The 15,327-nt window shown below is 34.3% G+C and overlaps 1 protein-coding gene across 2 annotated transcripts; it reads right to left on the reverse strand.

Annotated features, from left to right (window-relative positions):
- Window positions 1–3,506: 3,506 nt before the first annotated feature.
- Window positions 3,507–6,710, reverse strand: LOC132633408 (protein transport protein SEC13 homolog B-like). 2 transcript variants are annotated; one of them, XM_060349815.1, is made up of 2 exons: window positions 6,569–6,710; window positions 3,507–4,718 (listed from the first exon to the last, which is right to left on the reverse strand). In XM_060349815.1, exon 2 carries the CDS (start codon window positions 4,628–4,630, stop codon window positions 3,725–3,727), a length of 906 nt encoding a protein of 301 aa, XP_060205798.1. In that variant the 5' UTR covers window positions 4,631–4,718; window positions 6,569–6,710; the 3' UTR covers window positions 3,507–3,724. The 2 variants fall into 2 exon arrangements, with proteins under 2 accessions (XP_060205798.1, XP_060205799.1); XM_060349816.1 differs by having other exon boundaries at window positions 3,507–4,822; window positions 6,569–6,679.
- Between the last annotated feature and the right edge of the window lie 8,617 nt (window positions 6,711–15,327).

Below are 15,327 nucleotides of genomic sequence, written 5' to 3' on the forward strand. Positions count from 1 at the left end.
TGGAAAAACTAGCCAATTTATGTTTTGGTTTCTTAAGATGACACTTATTATGAGATAAATATTTTGGCTAAGATGATACTTATTATGGGACGGAAGGAGTATTATACATGCCCTTTTCTTTTGGTCTATTTAGAAATTAAAAAAGATTATATTTTCTTCAGATAAATATTTTTGACATTCCCATCACACGCTATTAAGAGAGCCCTTAAGTAAAATAATCATTTTCAAGTATCATAGACCTAGATTCCTGCTCAACTATACTTGTACATTATCGTGGGCTTAAGGTGAAATGTTCTCAATGTTTTAGGAGTTTGCACGATTGCTCTTCAAAGGCACTAGTCTTTAATTTTTTACCCTCAAATTAGTGGTCTTTAATTTTTGTCCTTCACTAAAAGTCCCATGGTTTTGGGTTCGAACCCCCGCCCAGTCAGAAATTAAAAAAAATCACAAGGCAGAGTTTGGGTTCAAACGACAGAGTTCGCAAAACTCCACCTCAGTCAAACTCTGCCTTATGGCAATTTTTTTTTTACTTAGTTGAAATTTATAAACCTCTGCCTTAAGGTCTAACTTTTGTCCGAATAGGCCTAATTTTGGGTAAAAGTTTGTCTTAAGGCAAACCTCTACCTTAAGCCCTAACTTTTGCCTGAATAGGCCTAATTTTGCTATAAACTTCTGCCTTACGAATTTTTTTTTTCTTTTTAACTGAGCTGGGGTTTGAACCCTGAATCTCGGAGTATTAGGCGAAGGATAAAAATTTAAGACCAGTGCCTTTGAAGGCCAATCCGCACAAAAATGTAATCAACCCAAGGAGGCGCAGCAAAATTCAAACATGAAGTAATTGTACGGTTTCCTTCAAATGGATTGATCTTTAATTCTTGTTCTTGAATGGACTGATCTTTAATTTTTCCCTTCAAAATCGAACTTATGTTTAAAGGGGCATAAATTCTTTAAGGGAGCTGACATAACTTGTGAATATTATTTTGAAGGCCAAAAATTAAAGACCAGCCGTTTGAAGGACTAAAATTAAAGCACAGCACAAAACAGAGACAAAAAGTGCAAATGGCCCTTCAAACATCAATGTACTTGTAGTGGGCCTACTAGCCCCATTGAATTGGAAGGAAACTGTATGGTCTATCAGGAAAAACCGTGGGCCTGCCTTCCTGAATAATTGGACCGCTAATTCACATGTAATAACTGTTTTAAAGTTATTCAACATCTAGCCATATTTTAAGGGGAACTTACAAAAATACTACTAAATATACAACTATTTACTATACCTACAACTATTTTTTAATTTATAGAATCTACAAAATATACCCTATAAATGATAAAAGGAAAATATCTTTAGATATGGTCAATTTAGTATAAATATGTTAACAAATTTATACAGGTTATATGTTTTCCTTAATTTGTCCCTACAAATTCTCCTTTCCCACCTATCATTAATAATAGAATTAATAATACGATGAAGGCAATAATATTAAGTATAAGTGACATAAATAATATACATAAATTTTTACATATGGTCAATTTAGTATAAATATGGTAACCAATTGATACAGGTTATATTTTTTCCTTTATTTGTCCCTACAAATTCTCCTTTCCTACCTATCATTAATAATAGAATTAATAATATAACGAAGGCAATAATATTAAGCATAATTGACATAAATAATATACATAAATCTTTAGATATGATCAATTTATGTATATATGGTAACCAATTTATATAGGTTATATTTTTTTCCTTTATTTGTCCCTATAAATTCTCCTTTCCTACCTATCATTAATAATATAATTAATAATATGATGAAGGCAACAATGTTAAGTGTACTTGACATAAACAATATACATATACCATATATACTAAACATGTACCTTTAAGTCATCTTTTGAAGGTTTTTCCACTTTCCCCTTGAACTTAGCCTTCAATCATAGATAGTGTTAATATAACATATATTAAAAATAATATATTGCATACTATATCTATGCATATATGTGCATGAGTGCATCGATATACTATATACCATATCTCCATATACCATATACCATATACCATATCCATGTATATTTTCATGTACTTTTCTTATACCATATACCATATCTCTATATACCATATATGATATGAGGTATATTTTCATATACCATATACGATATCAGGTATATTTTCATATACCATATACCATATCAGGTATATTTTCATGTACTTTCTTATACCATATACCATATCTTTTCTTGTACTTTTCTTAATGTTAATATATTCAAATAAATTTCTTTAAGTCACAAAAAGATAATTGCATTCATCAAGTGAATATATATATATATAAAAAAAAAGAATAAAGTGGAGGAAACGAAAGGAAAAAATATTTGTAAAACAGTTTGAAAGAAAGAGAAAGTAAAAAGTGAATATATACATTAATGGTAGTAACTCTTAAAATTGAGTATTATTGATATTTTAGGAATGTAAGAAGTTGTATTTTTGTAATTAAAAAGTTAAAATTTTGAATAAGTTGTATTTATATAATTTTTATAAAGTAGTTGTAATCTTTTTAATTACCATTTTAAAAAGTTGTATTTGTGTGAGTTTTTCATATTTTAATGTGAAAATAAAATTTGAGCAAACGTATTCCTAGCTAAAACACAGTAGAACTCCAAGAATTTTTATAGAGTTTTGAACTGCCGCAATTCAAACTCGAACATTTTTCATGATTGAAAACTCCATGAAAACTCTAGGAAAAGTTCCTCAAGTTGCTTTTTCTTTTTGAAAGCAGACCTGAGGAATTTGAAACCGAGAAATGTTATGCGATACAGCAGGAGTAATATTTAGGGAAAACAACACAAAATACCCCTAAAACATAAAATATTTACCCATTCATGTCCCCTCCTGAACTAATTTCGCTTTAACCCAACCGGCCAAAAATATTTATCCGAGTACCCCCTCGCCCAAAACCCTTCTTTCATGATACCATCACGGTATATTTATATATTATGATGGTGTCATAGAGGACTAAGAGAAGGACTAAAGCAGCCCTCTATGATATCATCTCAGTATGTTTATGTACCACGATGATATATGTTTATGTACCACGATGATATCACGGAGGATTGAGGAGTGACTCATTGAAGGACGGAAGTAGTCCTCTATGATAGCATCACAATATATGTAACTTATAAGATGATGATATCATAGGATTTTTTTTTAGAAAAGTTTCATTTGAATAAATGAACATGATACCATCTCAGTATATTTATACATAATGTTGATATCATAATTTTGGAGGCATTTCGGATAAATAGTCTTAGGGACATGAAAGTAAAAAAGGCATGGGCGGGTAAGTATTTTATTTTCAAGGGGCAACGACATTCTTTCCCCTAATATTTATCAAGGAACTTAAAACTTGAAGCATAGGCAGAACTCCAGTATCACTCCTATTTGCCAAAGCGCGTGATCTTCCCAAACTAAATGAAAATGCTTAACCAAATATGCACTTCTCTCAGACACCGCATTGATAGTAAGTTATATTACTATATATAGCACATTGATATGTTTAAGTAAAATCCGTTATTGAGACAATCAATAGTTCCTGAACAACTCCAAGTTTCCTTCTTCCTATATGCATTGAAAAATAGCTAGGGTTCTCTTAATATGATGTAACCCCCTAAATTAAGTGAATATCCAGCCCTAATACGGACTAAAGGGAGATATTGGAAGATGTTTTGAACTTTATGTATCTACTGTGGTCACTGGATGCCATTCGCCATCAACTGCTTCGTTCCACAATGTCACATTGTTATTCCCATCAGCCACAGCCAATATGTTTCCTGTTAGCGACCAGGATACTCTCCAAACGGGGGCACCAAAATCCTTCAACACTTTACCCTCCCATTGATCGCCTTCCTTACCAACAGTCCATATAATTACTCTTCCATCTTCAGAAGCACTCGCAATAGTTGACTTTGGTAGCCCTAAGTTAGGGGCCCAAGCAATGTCCCTGACCCAATCGGTGTGCATTTGAAGAGCTGGGAAGCAATCCAATTTCCAAGTACCGTCAAACAGCTTCCACACTTTAACTGTATTGTCACAGCCACCAGATGCTAGCTTCGGAACAGGATTAAGCAGTTCAGAGCTTACAAGACAGCCAGGAGCTGTTGATGGTGCCCACGAAACAGACGTAACGCCAACTGGATGAGCCTGATCGATCCGTGATGTTTCCCAAACATCTTCTGATCTTGCAGTGAAAATGGAAATGTTTCCGTCAGAAGATCCACAAGCCAGACAGAGGCCAAATTCATGAGGAGCCCAAGCTATGGAATTGACTGAAGCTTTATGGTCATCGAAAACACGTGCTAAGGTCCACTCATTTTGAGTACCTTCCTTCCAGATAATTACCTTTCCATCAGAAGAACACGAAGCAAGGAGGGAACCGAACTTAGGGTGGGCCCAAGCTACTTGCCACACTGGTCCTTGGTGACCACTTAAAGTAGCCAGGAGCTGCGAGGACGAACTGCTGACCCCTGTTATCTTAATGGTGCAGTCTGAAGAAGCTGTTGCCAGACGCTTACCATAGTAATCCATTGCCACATCGTGGACCGTGTCAGTATGGCCACTTTCAATCTTCTGTGAAGGCATTTTCTTTTTCCAGTTAAACGTACCTTCAGATGCTGCCTAATTTCTTAGCTAACGGATGTTTCAAACGTTTTTTCTGTGGCAAAAAATCCTGAACGACATCCAAATAGAACTAGTTGATAACGATTTCAGATAGATGATGGAAGTAAAATATTCTGGGAACCAAGTATGTTCAATTTCATCTTGCAAAACAAACTGCATCACAAGATGAAAACCTTCTTATGAAATAATTCAAGGCACGAAATAAGAAAGGAGGACAAATAGCAAAAAATAGAATCACATAAGTGGTATGCAATGAATGGGAGCATGGTAAAATCTTCCAAGCTTTAGTAAATACAAAATAGATCTAACAGTGACATCCCTCAACGCAAGAACATTTTAGAAGACCAAAAGACAAACAAAGACATATACAGAATAAGGATATATGAACTGTTAAAACTTGGTCATAGAGTTAACTGCAATGGATAGATTCACCTGTTTCTGCTCAAGTTAGAATTGGCTAACCAATACTGAAGAATCAGAAACAACAACAACAACCCCACTTTGATCTCACAAGTGGGGTCTGGGGAGGGTGGGGTGTACGCAGACCTTACCCCTACCTTTGTGGGATAGGGAGGCTGTTTCCGATAGACCCTCGGCTCAAGAAAAACATTTTACAAAACAGGTTTGAAAAAAAAAAATACAAGAATAAAGAAGTTATGATGAAAATATCAAAGAAAAGAAAAATAAAGACAGCGGAAGTAGTAAAGATAACCAAAGTAAAAGAAACATCAGTAGTTCTACAATTGACGAATAAGATAATGATAGAAATACTGAAGAATCAGAAAATTTTGCTAAAATAGTTTCACATTCATATTATTCTGCTCTTAGGTTTCCAGAAGCTCTTTTAATCCCATTTTGTGATGAAGATTCATATTTGCAGCGTCTTTATATTAGACAAACCAACAAAGAATGATCTTGCACTGTTCAGCTTTTTAAGAATTCAAAAGGAACAAATCACTTGTTTGAGCTTTTGCTCTATGCTATCTATGCAAGGGAAAAAAAAAATACTTGGAAACAGAATGGAGGTTACAGAATGCGCGATGTATCTGTCAAAAGAGATAAGGAGCTGAAGCCTCAATCACATTTCACTCCAGCAAAGATGACAAAAGTAGTGCTGCAGAATCAGGTAACTGCTTTACAACTTTTTTAGACAAGGAAAAATAAGACCAAATTATACAAACCCCTCATTGTTAATTCGAATATACAGTTCTGAAAATATGAACAGAAATTTTATTAACATTACCAAAAGTTCCCCTAACACTTGGAGAAACATTGATAAGTATAACTAATTTGTAGAGTCAAAACTATCTCACACAAATGGGGCAGAAAGAGCTATTGATCTTAGCATCTCACCAACTTAAAATTTCAAAATGTTCTTTTCTTTAAATAGCGCGCACAATAATTCTGATTTAGTTGTTCCTAGAATAAGTTTGAAAACGAGAAGATTTTCATATGTTGTTATTTAGAAATTTAGCATATGTAACTCACATAAATTGAATTACAAACTTGAGACTTGAGTAATGCAATCATTGTGATCTTCACGGTTCAAATAATTCCCGAAGGTCAATCTGACCTATTTCGTTCAAAATTTACGTCAGTTTTTGGACATAATGAACCAATGCATTTGTATAAGATGCAAATTTTTCTTTCAAAAATTTTAATCAAATTTTATTTTCTACGACTCTGGTGAAGCAAAAAGGAACTAAAATTGAGATTGAACCAGAGTAATTTCTATTTCTAAATTGGACAGCAAAAGACATTAAACCAAATATCGTACCAAACTAACAAACACCTATCCAAGTGCTATTGTAAATTCTCAGATATACCTTTTAGTTTTTTATTTAAGAACAATAGCAACTGCATCTCAAACAGGGCACAAAAAAAAAAAACAAGACTTACGATATGATTTCACCGGAAATTGCGACGAGCCGCCACAGAAAGGGAGGAACAAAATCAAAGTCAACTGAGGGAACAAAAACACTGTTCCAAAATCCAAAATTTGGGTCTTCAAAAATATATTTATAATGAATGGGCCTACTGGTGACGCAATATTAACCAATAAAAATGTGACGAATAATCATATGGCCCACATAATTTGTCCACGTTGTCAAATGTGGCGAAACGACGCCCAGTCTCGCCTTTGACTTCCCTTGAATCCGTTTTGCCCCGAAACGACAACGATCAATAGGATTGATAAGATAAATTTTAAATGTGAATTTTAAAAATATATTGTGATGGCATAATTAAATCGCATTTTGCAATTAAAATGGTAACATAATTTTATAAGTTTATAACGTCCAGTACATCCTAGCAGAAATACTTATACTATACGACTAAAATTTAAATTTAATAAGGAATTAATTGAATTTACAAAAGTTAAGAAAATGGGATTTTTACCTCTATGACAATTAGGGTAAAATAATTACCCGTTTTAGCCCATTTTTAGTTTATTAGCCACTTCTTACAGTAAGACCCCAAAACACTTACCAATTTCTCGTTCTCTTTGATTTTTTTTTTTTTTGTTTGTTTGTTGAAGCAGTACCGTTCTCCATGTTTGATGCTTGATGTTCTCTACCTTTATTTTACTCACTGATAATGAATTTTAGCAAATATGGAGAAAAGGGAGAGAGTTGGAGATGGATTTCTTGTAGAAGTTTTGTATAATGTATATCAGTGTAAAAGTGTGTATAAACATCTCTTATACATTATTATACATTTTTATATAAGGTTGATACATTTGCTACAGTGGGTGTATACGTTATGGGATAATTTTAATAATATACAATCTCGCCTAAAAATATTACGTCCACGTAGTTATATTTTTAATTTACATACGCATAGTCATTGTTCTTTGTTTTTTTTGCAACAGTGTTTATACACACGATATACAACATTATACAGTTACTGTAACCAATGTATTAATCTTGTACAAAAGTGTATAATAATGTATAAAAGGACCATTTCGGATAATATTATAAGTAAGAGCCATTTCGGATAAATATTTTCTCCAATAGACATAAAGTGTTATTTTCCCTTTTGTTACGTCATAGGTCAACTATAATGCTAGCACGGGCATATGCAGTTTCATAATGATACAAAGTGTTTGCAATTCAAAACAGGAGAATCACATATGTGCTTGTTACGCTATATCGGACAGTTGATTGTATAACATGGTTAAAGTTTTAATATGCTCCAAATGGGACATTTGTTTCATCAAAATGGTCTGAATTTGGGGTGTTCATGAATTGGTTAAAAATCGATTCAAACTGATTAACTAAATAGATATATTTTTTAGTTTGATTTGGTTTTAAATTTTTTAAAACGGAAAAGGACCAAATATACCCCTGTACTATTGGAAAAGGGCCAAATATATCCTTCGCTATACTTCGGGTCCAAATATATTCCTACCGTTATACTATTGGTTCAAATATACCCTTCCTCCGTTAAAGTTGTCCAAGGTGGACATCTAATCCTACGTGGCAATAACATTTGATGAGGTGGAAGCCACGTGGCATGCCACCTCATCACCTCTAACCTATTTTACCCTTCCCTTCTGTTTGTTTTTACACCATTAGCGTATTCTTCCCCTCCACCACCATTGCCACCATTACCGTCACCATGATCACTCTATATATAGCCGGGATATGTTGATGGTATATAGTGTGACCTGGTTGGTGTTGACACTTAACGGTCCACAGACATTTGGGGTGTGCTTATAGTGTATTGCTTCTGGTTCAAGTGTAATGCTTCCTAATTAGATCGATACAACACCCCTCTGTATTATTACTAAATTAATTTTGCACCATGGTATTCGTGATGTTCTTCAGTGGTTTAACAGTAAATAACATAATAAGTCCTCGGTATTTACAGTGAATAATCCAATTAAAACTTTTTGACCCTTTTTAGTAGCCGAAAGAGTGGGTAGGGAGGAATGTCATGGATTGTATGAAGGAAAAATGTGCGAAGGCATTAGATAATATCATGTTTAGTAGTCGGAATTCTTCAATTTTATGAGTATATTTCCCTTTCTTTTATCTCTTTTTCTAGTAGATACGACTCTGGTCAATTGGTTGTTGTTCAATTGGTGGACATGGACACTAAATGAAAGTTGTGAAATTCCTATTTGAGTCGGAAAGTTGTGGCAATGGTGGTGAAGGGGAAGTATATGCTAGTGGTGGAAGAACAAATAGAGGGGAGGGGTAAAATGAGTTAGGGGTGCTGAGATGGCATGTCACGTGGCTTCCACCTCATCAAATGTTAGAGCCACGTAGGATTGGATGTCCACCTTGGACAACTTTAACGAGAAAGGGTATATATTTGAACCAATAGTATAACGGTAGGGGTATATTTGGAGCTAAAGTATAACAAAGGGTATATTTGACCCTTTTCCAATAGACCAGGGGTATATTTGGCCCTTTTCCGTTTTAAAAATCAACAATATTTGGTTCGACTTTGTTTTTATTAAATTAAATTGAAGAAAGAACCGAACCGAACCAACAAATTATTACATAATTTTTATAATTATGTATAAATAATATACTAAATTAGATCGAAATTACCATGAAATTCACGAAGTTTAATCACATATTTGTCTTCGATAAGATTAGCCAATCTTTCTTGTGCCATAGGAAGATAAAGTTTCAAGAATCGTTAGTTTTTTAGTATTCTAACTTACATAAAAAATATATATATGACACGGTATAGTTAAATATATTTGACTTGTTTTGTCTATATTTTAACGGAACGATGTTACATTTACCTACTAAAAAATTTGTCACTTTATTTGTTTGTTTAATGTAAAGAAATAATAGTAGTAAAAGAAGGAAAGAGTATATATTTATGTATTGTTAAAAACCAAATAACTGAACCAATCGAACCAAAACAGATAACAACCAAATCGATAAATGTATATTATATTTGGTTTTGGCTTTGATAAAAAATTGATCCAAACTGAACCGTGAACATCCCTTGTCTCAACATATAAATAACATTTACATAATTAGTGCTATTTAATTAGTTGTATCATGCCAACCCTATTATGTCTACAGTTCAATTATTCAATTTTTCCTTGTCAAACTTCAAGATGCATATGTAGTAAGTTTGATTTTTTCCTAATTGTCTTAAGTTAGACTTTAGCGAACCAAACTTCAGATGTGTGAGTTAGAAATTAGCTTGAAAACGGCTAAATTTATAAGAAATTAAGATATCTTAAATGAATCCTGAAATTGGACTATTTGTGTGCTTCCCCCATGAACTATTTAGACGTACATATGATTTTTCGTCACTTCCTAAATATCGCCCAAGTAATTCGATGTTACACCCTGTACCTTACAACAAAGGTTAGACTCGTATCGTTAGAGTTTCAGTGGAAATTTGAAGGTTTGAACGTTTTACGAAAGTGGCCGAGGGGCCTACTTGGGGCAACCATAACCCCTTAATTAGTTGAGAATTTTGAAATGGTTCCTTAATGAAAGTTGTAGTACGTGGAAGTACCTTTCCACTCCTATAAGGATCAGGCCAATCGGAGATCGGAGCAAGGAGGTATGATCGTCGCAAGGTGGCTAATAGTAAGATGCTTATGATTTGATAGTATCGGCTAAGTTTACGACAGGTCTGCATTCCAGCCTGATTTCTTGAAAATATGTTGAGAATTGGAGAAAACTCAAAACATGAAAGTTGTAGCCCATTGAAATAACTTTCCATCCATATAAGGCCCACATCAAACGAAGTTCTGTACAAAATGTTATGGCCGATTTACTGAGGACGTGAAAAATGAAAATCCCGATTCTTGTAGGATTAGGTTTTAAAGCCCGAGCCTTTATGATAACCTATAAATACAAACCTAAAACGTTTTATGTAAGGATTTTTGAATAGAGCTGCGACCAAACGCCTAAGGTGAGTTCTTATTCAAATCCCTGTGTCAATTATATTAAGTTAACATTAGATTAACACCGAATAATTATTTGGAATCGCTAGATTTTGGAAAAAATCCATTCAAGGTCGAATTTGGAATGAAGCTTTGGGATTTATTAAAAAAGGTAAGTCCCTCACTCATTAATGGATTATGTGGAGTTATTTTTATGTTTTATATATTTAATGGTTGGTACAATCATGAAATAAGATTGATTTAGATGCACTCCATCAAACTCAAAACCCTAGTAATTCTGCTGTAGATTTCCCTCCGACCAGCCAGCTTACTTTGGCGTTCCCGCTAATTTAACCGTTTGATCGAGCCCAAATTTTAACTAAGTGATCACAACATATATGTATTAAATGTGAACGGTGGAGATCGGATTTGGAAGTCCGTAGTAGTGTAGTTTGAGCTATGAACAGTAGCTACGAAAATCGGTGAAAACTCTTCTCAGGGCTTCAAGTTCTAAGCTTTGGGTTTCTTCTTCAGAAATTAAGACCTTTTCTTAAAGTTTTGGAGCATTACAGGTATGTGAGGCTAACTCTCTACGTTAGGGAATGTTTATGATTCTCCCTACACCTAAGTCTACGTGCTTATCAGTAATTTGACTCAGAATACAGCTTAGCCCAAATTTCTTGAATAGTTGTAGAAATGCTATCCTCTAGGGTTATAGTTTCATAATTCGTTCATGGTGATCATTTTGAATATCATGAACTCAGTATGTAATCATCATAGAGTTGTGTATTGACATCGCATGAGTCTCAGTTAGTGTGTAAACAGTTATTGGCTTAAGTTCCATAATCAGAAATAGTTATCATGCTATCAGTTATATCTCAGTCTCAGTATCATGAACTGTTTAATGTTGAACACCTGTATCTGTATTTTTAGGCCCTAGGCCACAGTTTATGCATACGTATTTTTTGGGCCTGAGGCCACAGGTTTTGTGCATATTATTTGGGCCCTAGGCTACAGTTTATATTTACAGTTATATAGGTGGTTCTTCATTCAAAACAGGGAGCACTTCAGATCCTTGCCTCCCTGTTTAGTTCAGTTTACAGTTATCAGTTTCAGTTTCAGTACTTATATTTCTTTCATTCAGTTTGTTTTACATACCAGTACAATTCAAATGTGTTGATGTCCCTTTTCTTATTGCTTGGGGGCTTACATATACAAGTTGACGATTCAGCTAGCTAGGACTGCTCGTATCAGCTACTTGGTGAGCCCCAGTTCCTCCGGGGCTTATCCTGTTTCAATCTTTCCAGTTTTAGACAGTTATCTTTCAGTATTCATTAAAGACTTCATATACATAGTTCAGTCAGTCAGATATTAGCAGACTTTGATGTATTAGCCTTGTCGGCTATTTATTCAGATGATTCAGACTTAAAAAGTAAATTTCGCATTTAATATAATTCAGTCAGACTTTGTAGTAGATCAACAGGTGTTAGTCTTATTTCCTTATTCTTGTATGTTTTGATATCCCATGTTGATTCAACCAGCCTATGGGTTCTCTCGGTCACATGCAGTTAGGCACCGAGTGTCGTGTTACGCTTAGGCCATGGTTCGGGGCATGACCTTCAAAACAAACGTAATTGCCTACTGGGCTAATAAGGGGCAATCGCACTATTTCCCCTATTTTGATGTGGTCTTTAATTTTTGGCCAACAAATTGGAAATCTTTAATTCTTGCCCTTCACCTAAAAAAGTGACCGAAAATATCCCTGGGTTCTAATCCCAGATCAATAAAAAAAAAATTGCAAGGCAAGCTTTTGCTTTTAGGTAAGGCATAACTAAATTCTGCCTTGTAAGGCAGAATTTTCGCAAGGCCTTGCCTGGCTAAGTTTTTTTTTTTTTTTTTTTTTTTTTTTAGGTCTGAACTTAGAACTTCGGGATATTTTCCGCCACTCTTTTAAGCGAAGGACAAAAATTAAAGACCAATAATTTGAGGGGTAAAAATTAAAGACCAACGCCTTTGAAGGAAATCCGCACAAAAAAAATGGTTAACAAGGTCAAGAAAAAATAATTGGGCTAGTAAACACAGCCCAAAGCCTCAGCTGGAAACTCTTTAAGCAAATTGGTCATTCGCACAAAATTTGGGGGTGGTCTTTAATTTTTGTCCCTCAAATCGCCGGTCTTTAACTTTTTCCCCTCGGCACCTTAAGTAATAAAAAAGTGACCGAAAATACCCCTGACATTCTGGGTTCGAACTCTAGCAGAGTAAAAAAAAAAACAATTCCTCAAGGCAAGGTTTTCATAAAGACTATGCCTATTCAGTCAAAGTTATGTCTTAAGGCATAGTTCTGTAGTATGGCTTTTCTAGCATAGTTTTTAGTATAACTTAATTTCTACGAAACTACGTCGGACAAGCGTAGTATCTATGTAACTACATATACACTATGCCTTGTCCGACATAGTTCGCAGAAATTAAGTTATACTATAAAACTATGCCTTAAGACATATAGTTACATAGAAACTATGCCTTGTCCGACATAGTTCTGTAGGATAGAATACTACAGAACTATGCCTTAAGGTATAACTTTTCCACCAATAGGCATAGTTTCTAATTTCTATGAAAGTCTTGCCTTGCGATTTTTTTGTGTACTCTTCTAGGGTTTGAATCTGAATCTCTGATTTCATAGACCAGCAAATAAAAGTACTTTGACTCTCAAATTTTTATTAAATGAAAAGTAAGAGCAAAAATAAAAAATAAAAATAAAAACCCAGGAATTTAGGGGCTAAAATTAAAGACCAGACCATATAAGGGAATACATAATTCCAATAGGGGTGGGCGTTCCGTTCTTCGGTTCGGCTATTTCGGTTTCGATTTTTTGAAGGTGAATACCGAACACCGAACCAAACTAGTTCGGTTCGGTTCTTTCGGTTTTGGTTTTTTGAAGTTCGGTTTCGATTTTTTCAATTCAATTTTTTTGATATGATATTAGAAGCGATTCCATTTACACTAATTCATATTCTCATAAGCAATAAAATATAAAACTGATAAATTGAAATCAAAATTAAACAAACAGGATACACAAGAACAGAAAACCATAACCATGATATAGGATTACTAGGTTTTATATACATATCGTAAGAATAATTAAGAAAACACATAAAGGATATACATTAATCCTAAAGACACATCCTAATCACTTCCTTTGTTAAGGATATTTGATTTTCTCAACTGAAGTGGAAAATTAGGGATACAAAAGCAAAATAGGGCTTGTTACAATTGGGTTTTTTTGGGGCTTAAACTTAATGGGTCTGGACTATTTTAATTTTTTTTGGGTAATGTATTAAATTTCGGTGGGCGTTTCGGTTCGGTTTTATCAAACTTTGGTTCAGCTATTTCGGTTTCGATTTTTTGAAGTTCGGTTCGGTTTTTTGGTTTTCGGTATTTATGCCCAGCCCTAAATTCCAATGTAATCCAGAACAGAACCTAAATGGGTTAGAGATTTCGTAGCTCAGTTGGTTAGCTATCTGAACTTTCAACTTGTTGGTGAAGGTTCGAATCCCCACATTGTAATCCCCTCCCCCATTTTTCCTTCCCCTATCACCTTTGTAATTAAAAAAATTAAAAAAATAATAATAAAAAAACCTAAATGGGCCAACAAACTTGACCAGCTTCAGTCCATCATCTATCAATTAAAAGGTATACGGATATTGAATTTGGAAATTATGTTTTTAAATTTGGGTAAAAGTCTAATATTATTACCGTAGTTCGTGTCACTATTTTGTTTTACCGCTTCAAAAAATGGAAGACTCGACAAATTATTCATCGTTTTCTTGTTATAAAATAAAAACTATAAAGTAAATACACGAAAAAAATATATAGAGAGAGATAAGATTGTATTCAACTTTTTAGTTGCAATTCAAATGTATAAAAGAGCCTTCTATTTATCGAAGGGAAGAAAACAGCTTGGTGGCCAAGCCAATTAGGGAAAGGCTCTACGTTCCCTTAGTGGCCAAGCCACGTGGTGGCCAAAAAGAGCCTTAATGAGTTCTAACATTCTAGGGAATCTGTGCTTTGCTTTGTCAATGTCACTTTCAATATGCTGGCTAAGTAAAATTTGATGGACATCCATTAGAAATCATAATACTCCTCCTTGGATGTCCATTAATTAGATGATGTGCCTCGTTAAAACCTGTGGGAAAAAAAAAACCTCAATGAAGGAAAAAGAGTACACATATCTAGTAATACGCTTTGAGAGTTGTCTCATTAAAAACCTTGCCAAGAAAACCCAATGGGACAAAACCTTGGCATAGGGAAAAAGAGTGCAGTGCGTATTCTATTCCCCCTGATCAAGACCACGATTCAGATGTTGGAGTCTTTGCATTCCAATCTTGAATATCATCTTCTCAAGAGTTGAAGTTGGCAAAGATTTGGTGAACAAATCTGCAGGATTGTCACTTGAACGGATTTGTTGTACATCAATATCACCATTCTTCTGAAGATCATGTGTGAAGAATAACTTTGGTGAAATGTGCTTCGTTTTATCTCCTTTTATGAAGCCCCCTTTTAGTTGAGCTATGCATGTAGCATTGTCTTCATATAATATTTTAGTATTACATTTCAAGCCACATCTTTCTCTGATGAAATGTATCACTGATGGTAACCACACACATTCTCTACTTGCCTCATGTATAGCTATTATTTCAGCATGATTTGATGAAGTAGCTACAATGGACTGCTTTGTAGATCGTCACAATATGGCAGTACCTCCGCATGTAAACAGATAGCCCGTTTGAGATCG

This window comes from Lycium barbarum, chromosome 3, assembly GCF_019175385.1.
Source record: "Lycium barbarum isolate Lr01 chromosome 3, ASM1917538v2, whole genome shotgun sequence".
NCBI lineage: Eukaryota > Viridiplantae > Streptophyta > Magnoliopsida > Solanales > Solanaceae > Lycium > Lycium barbarum.

Bases quoted from the DNA above. Each gene is read 5' to 3' on its own strand.
- LOC132633408 (XM_060349815.1), bottom strand. From the start codon at position 4,630: ATGCCTTCACAGAAGATTGAAAGTGGCCATACTGACACGGTCCACGAT.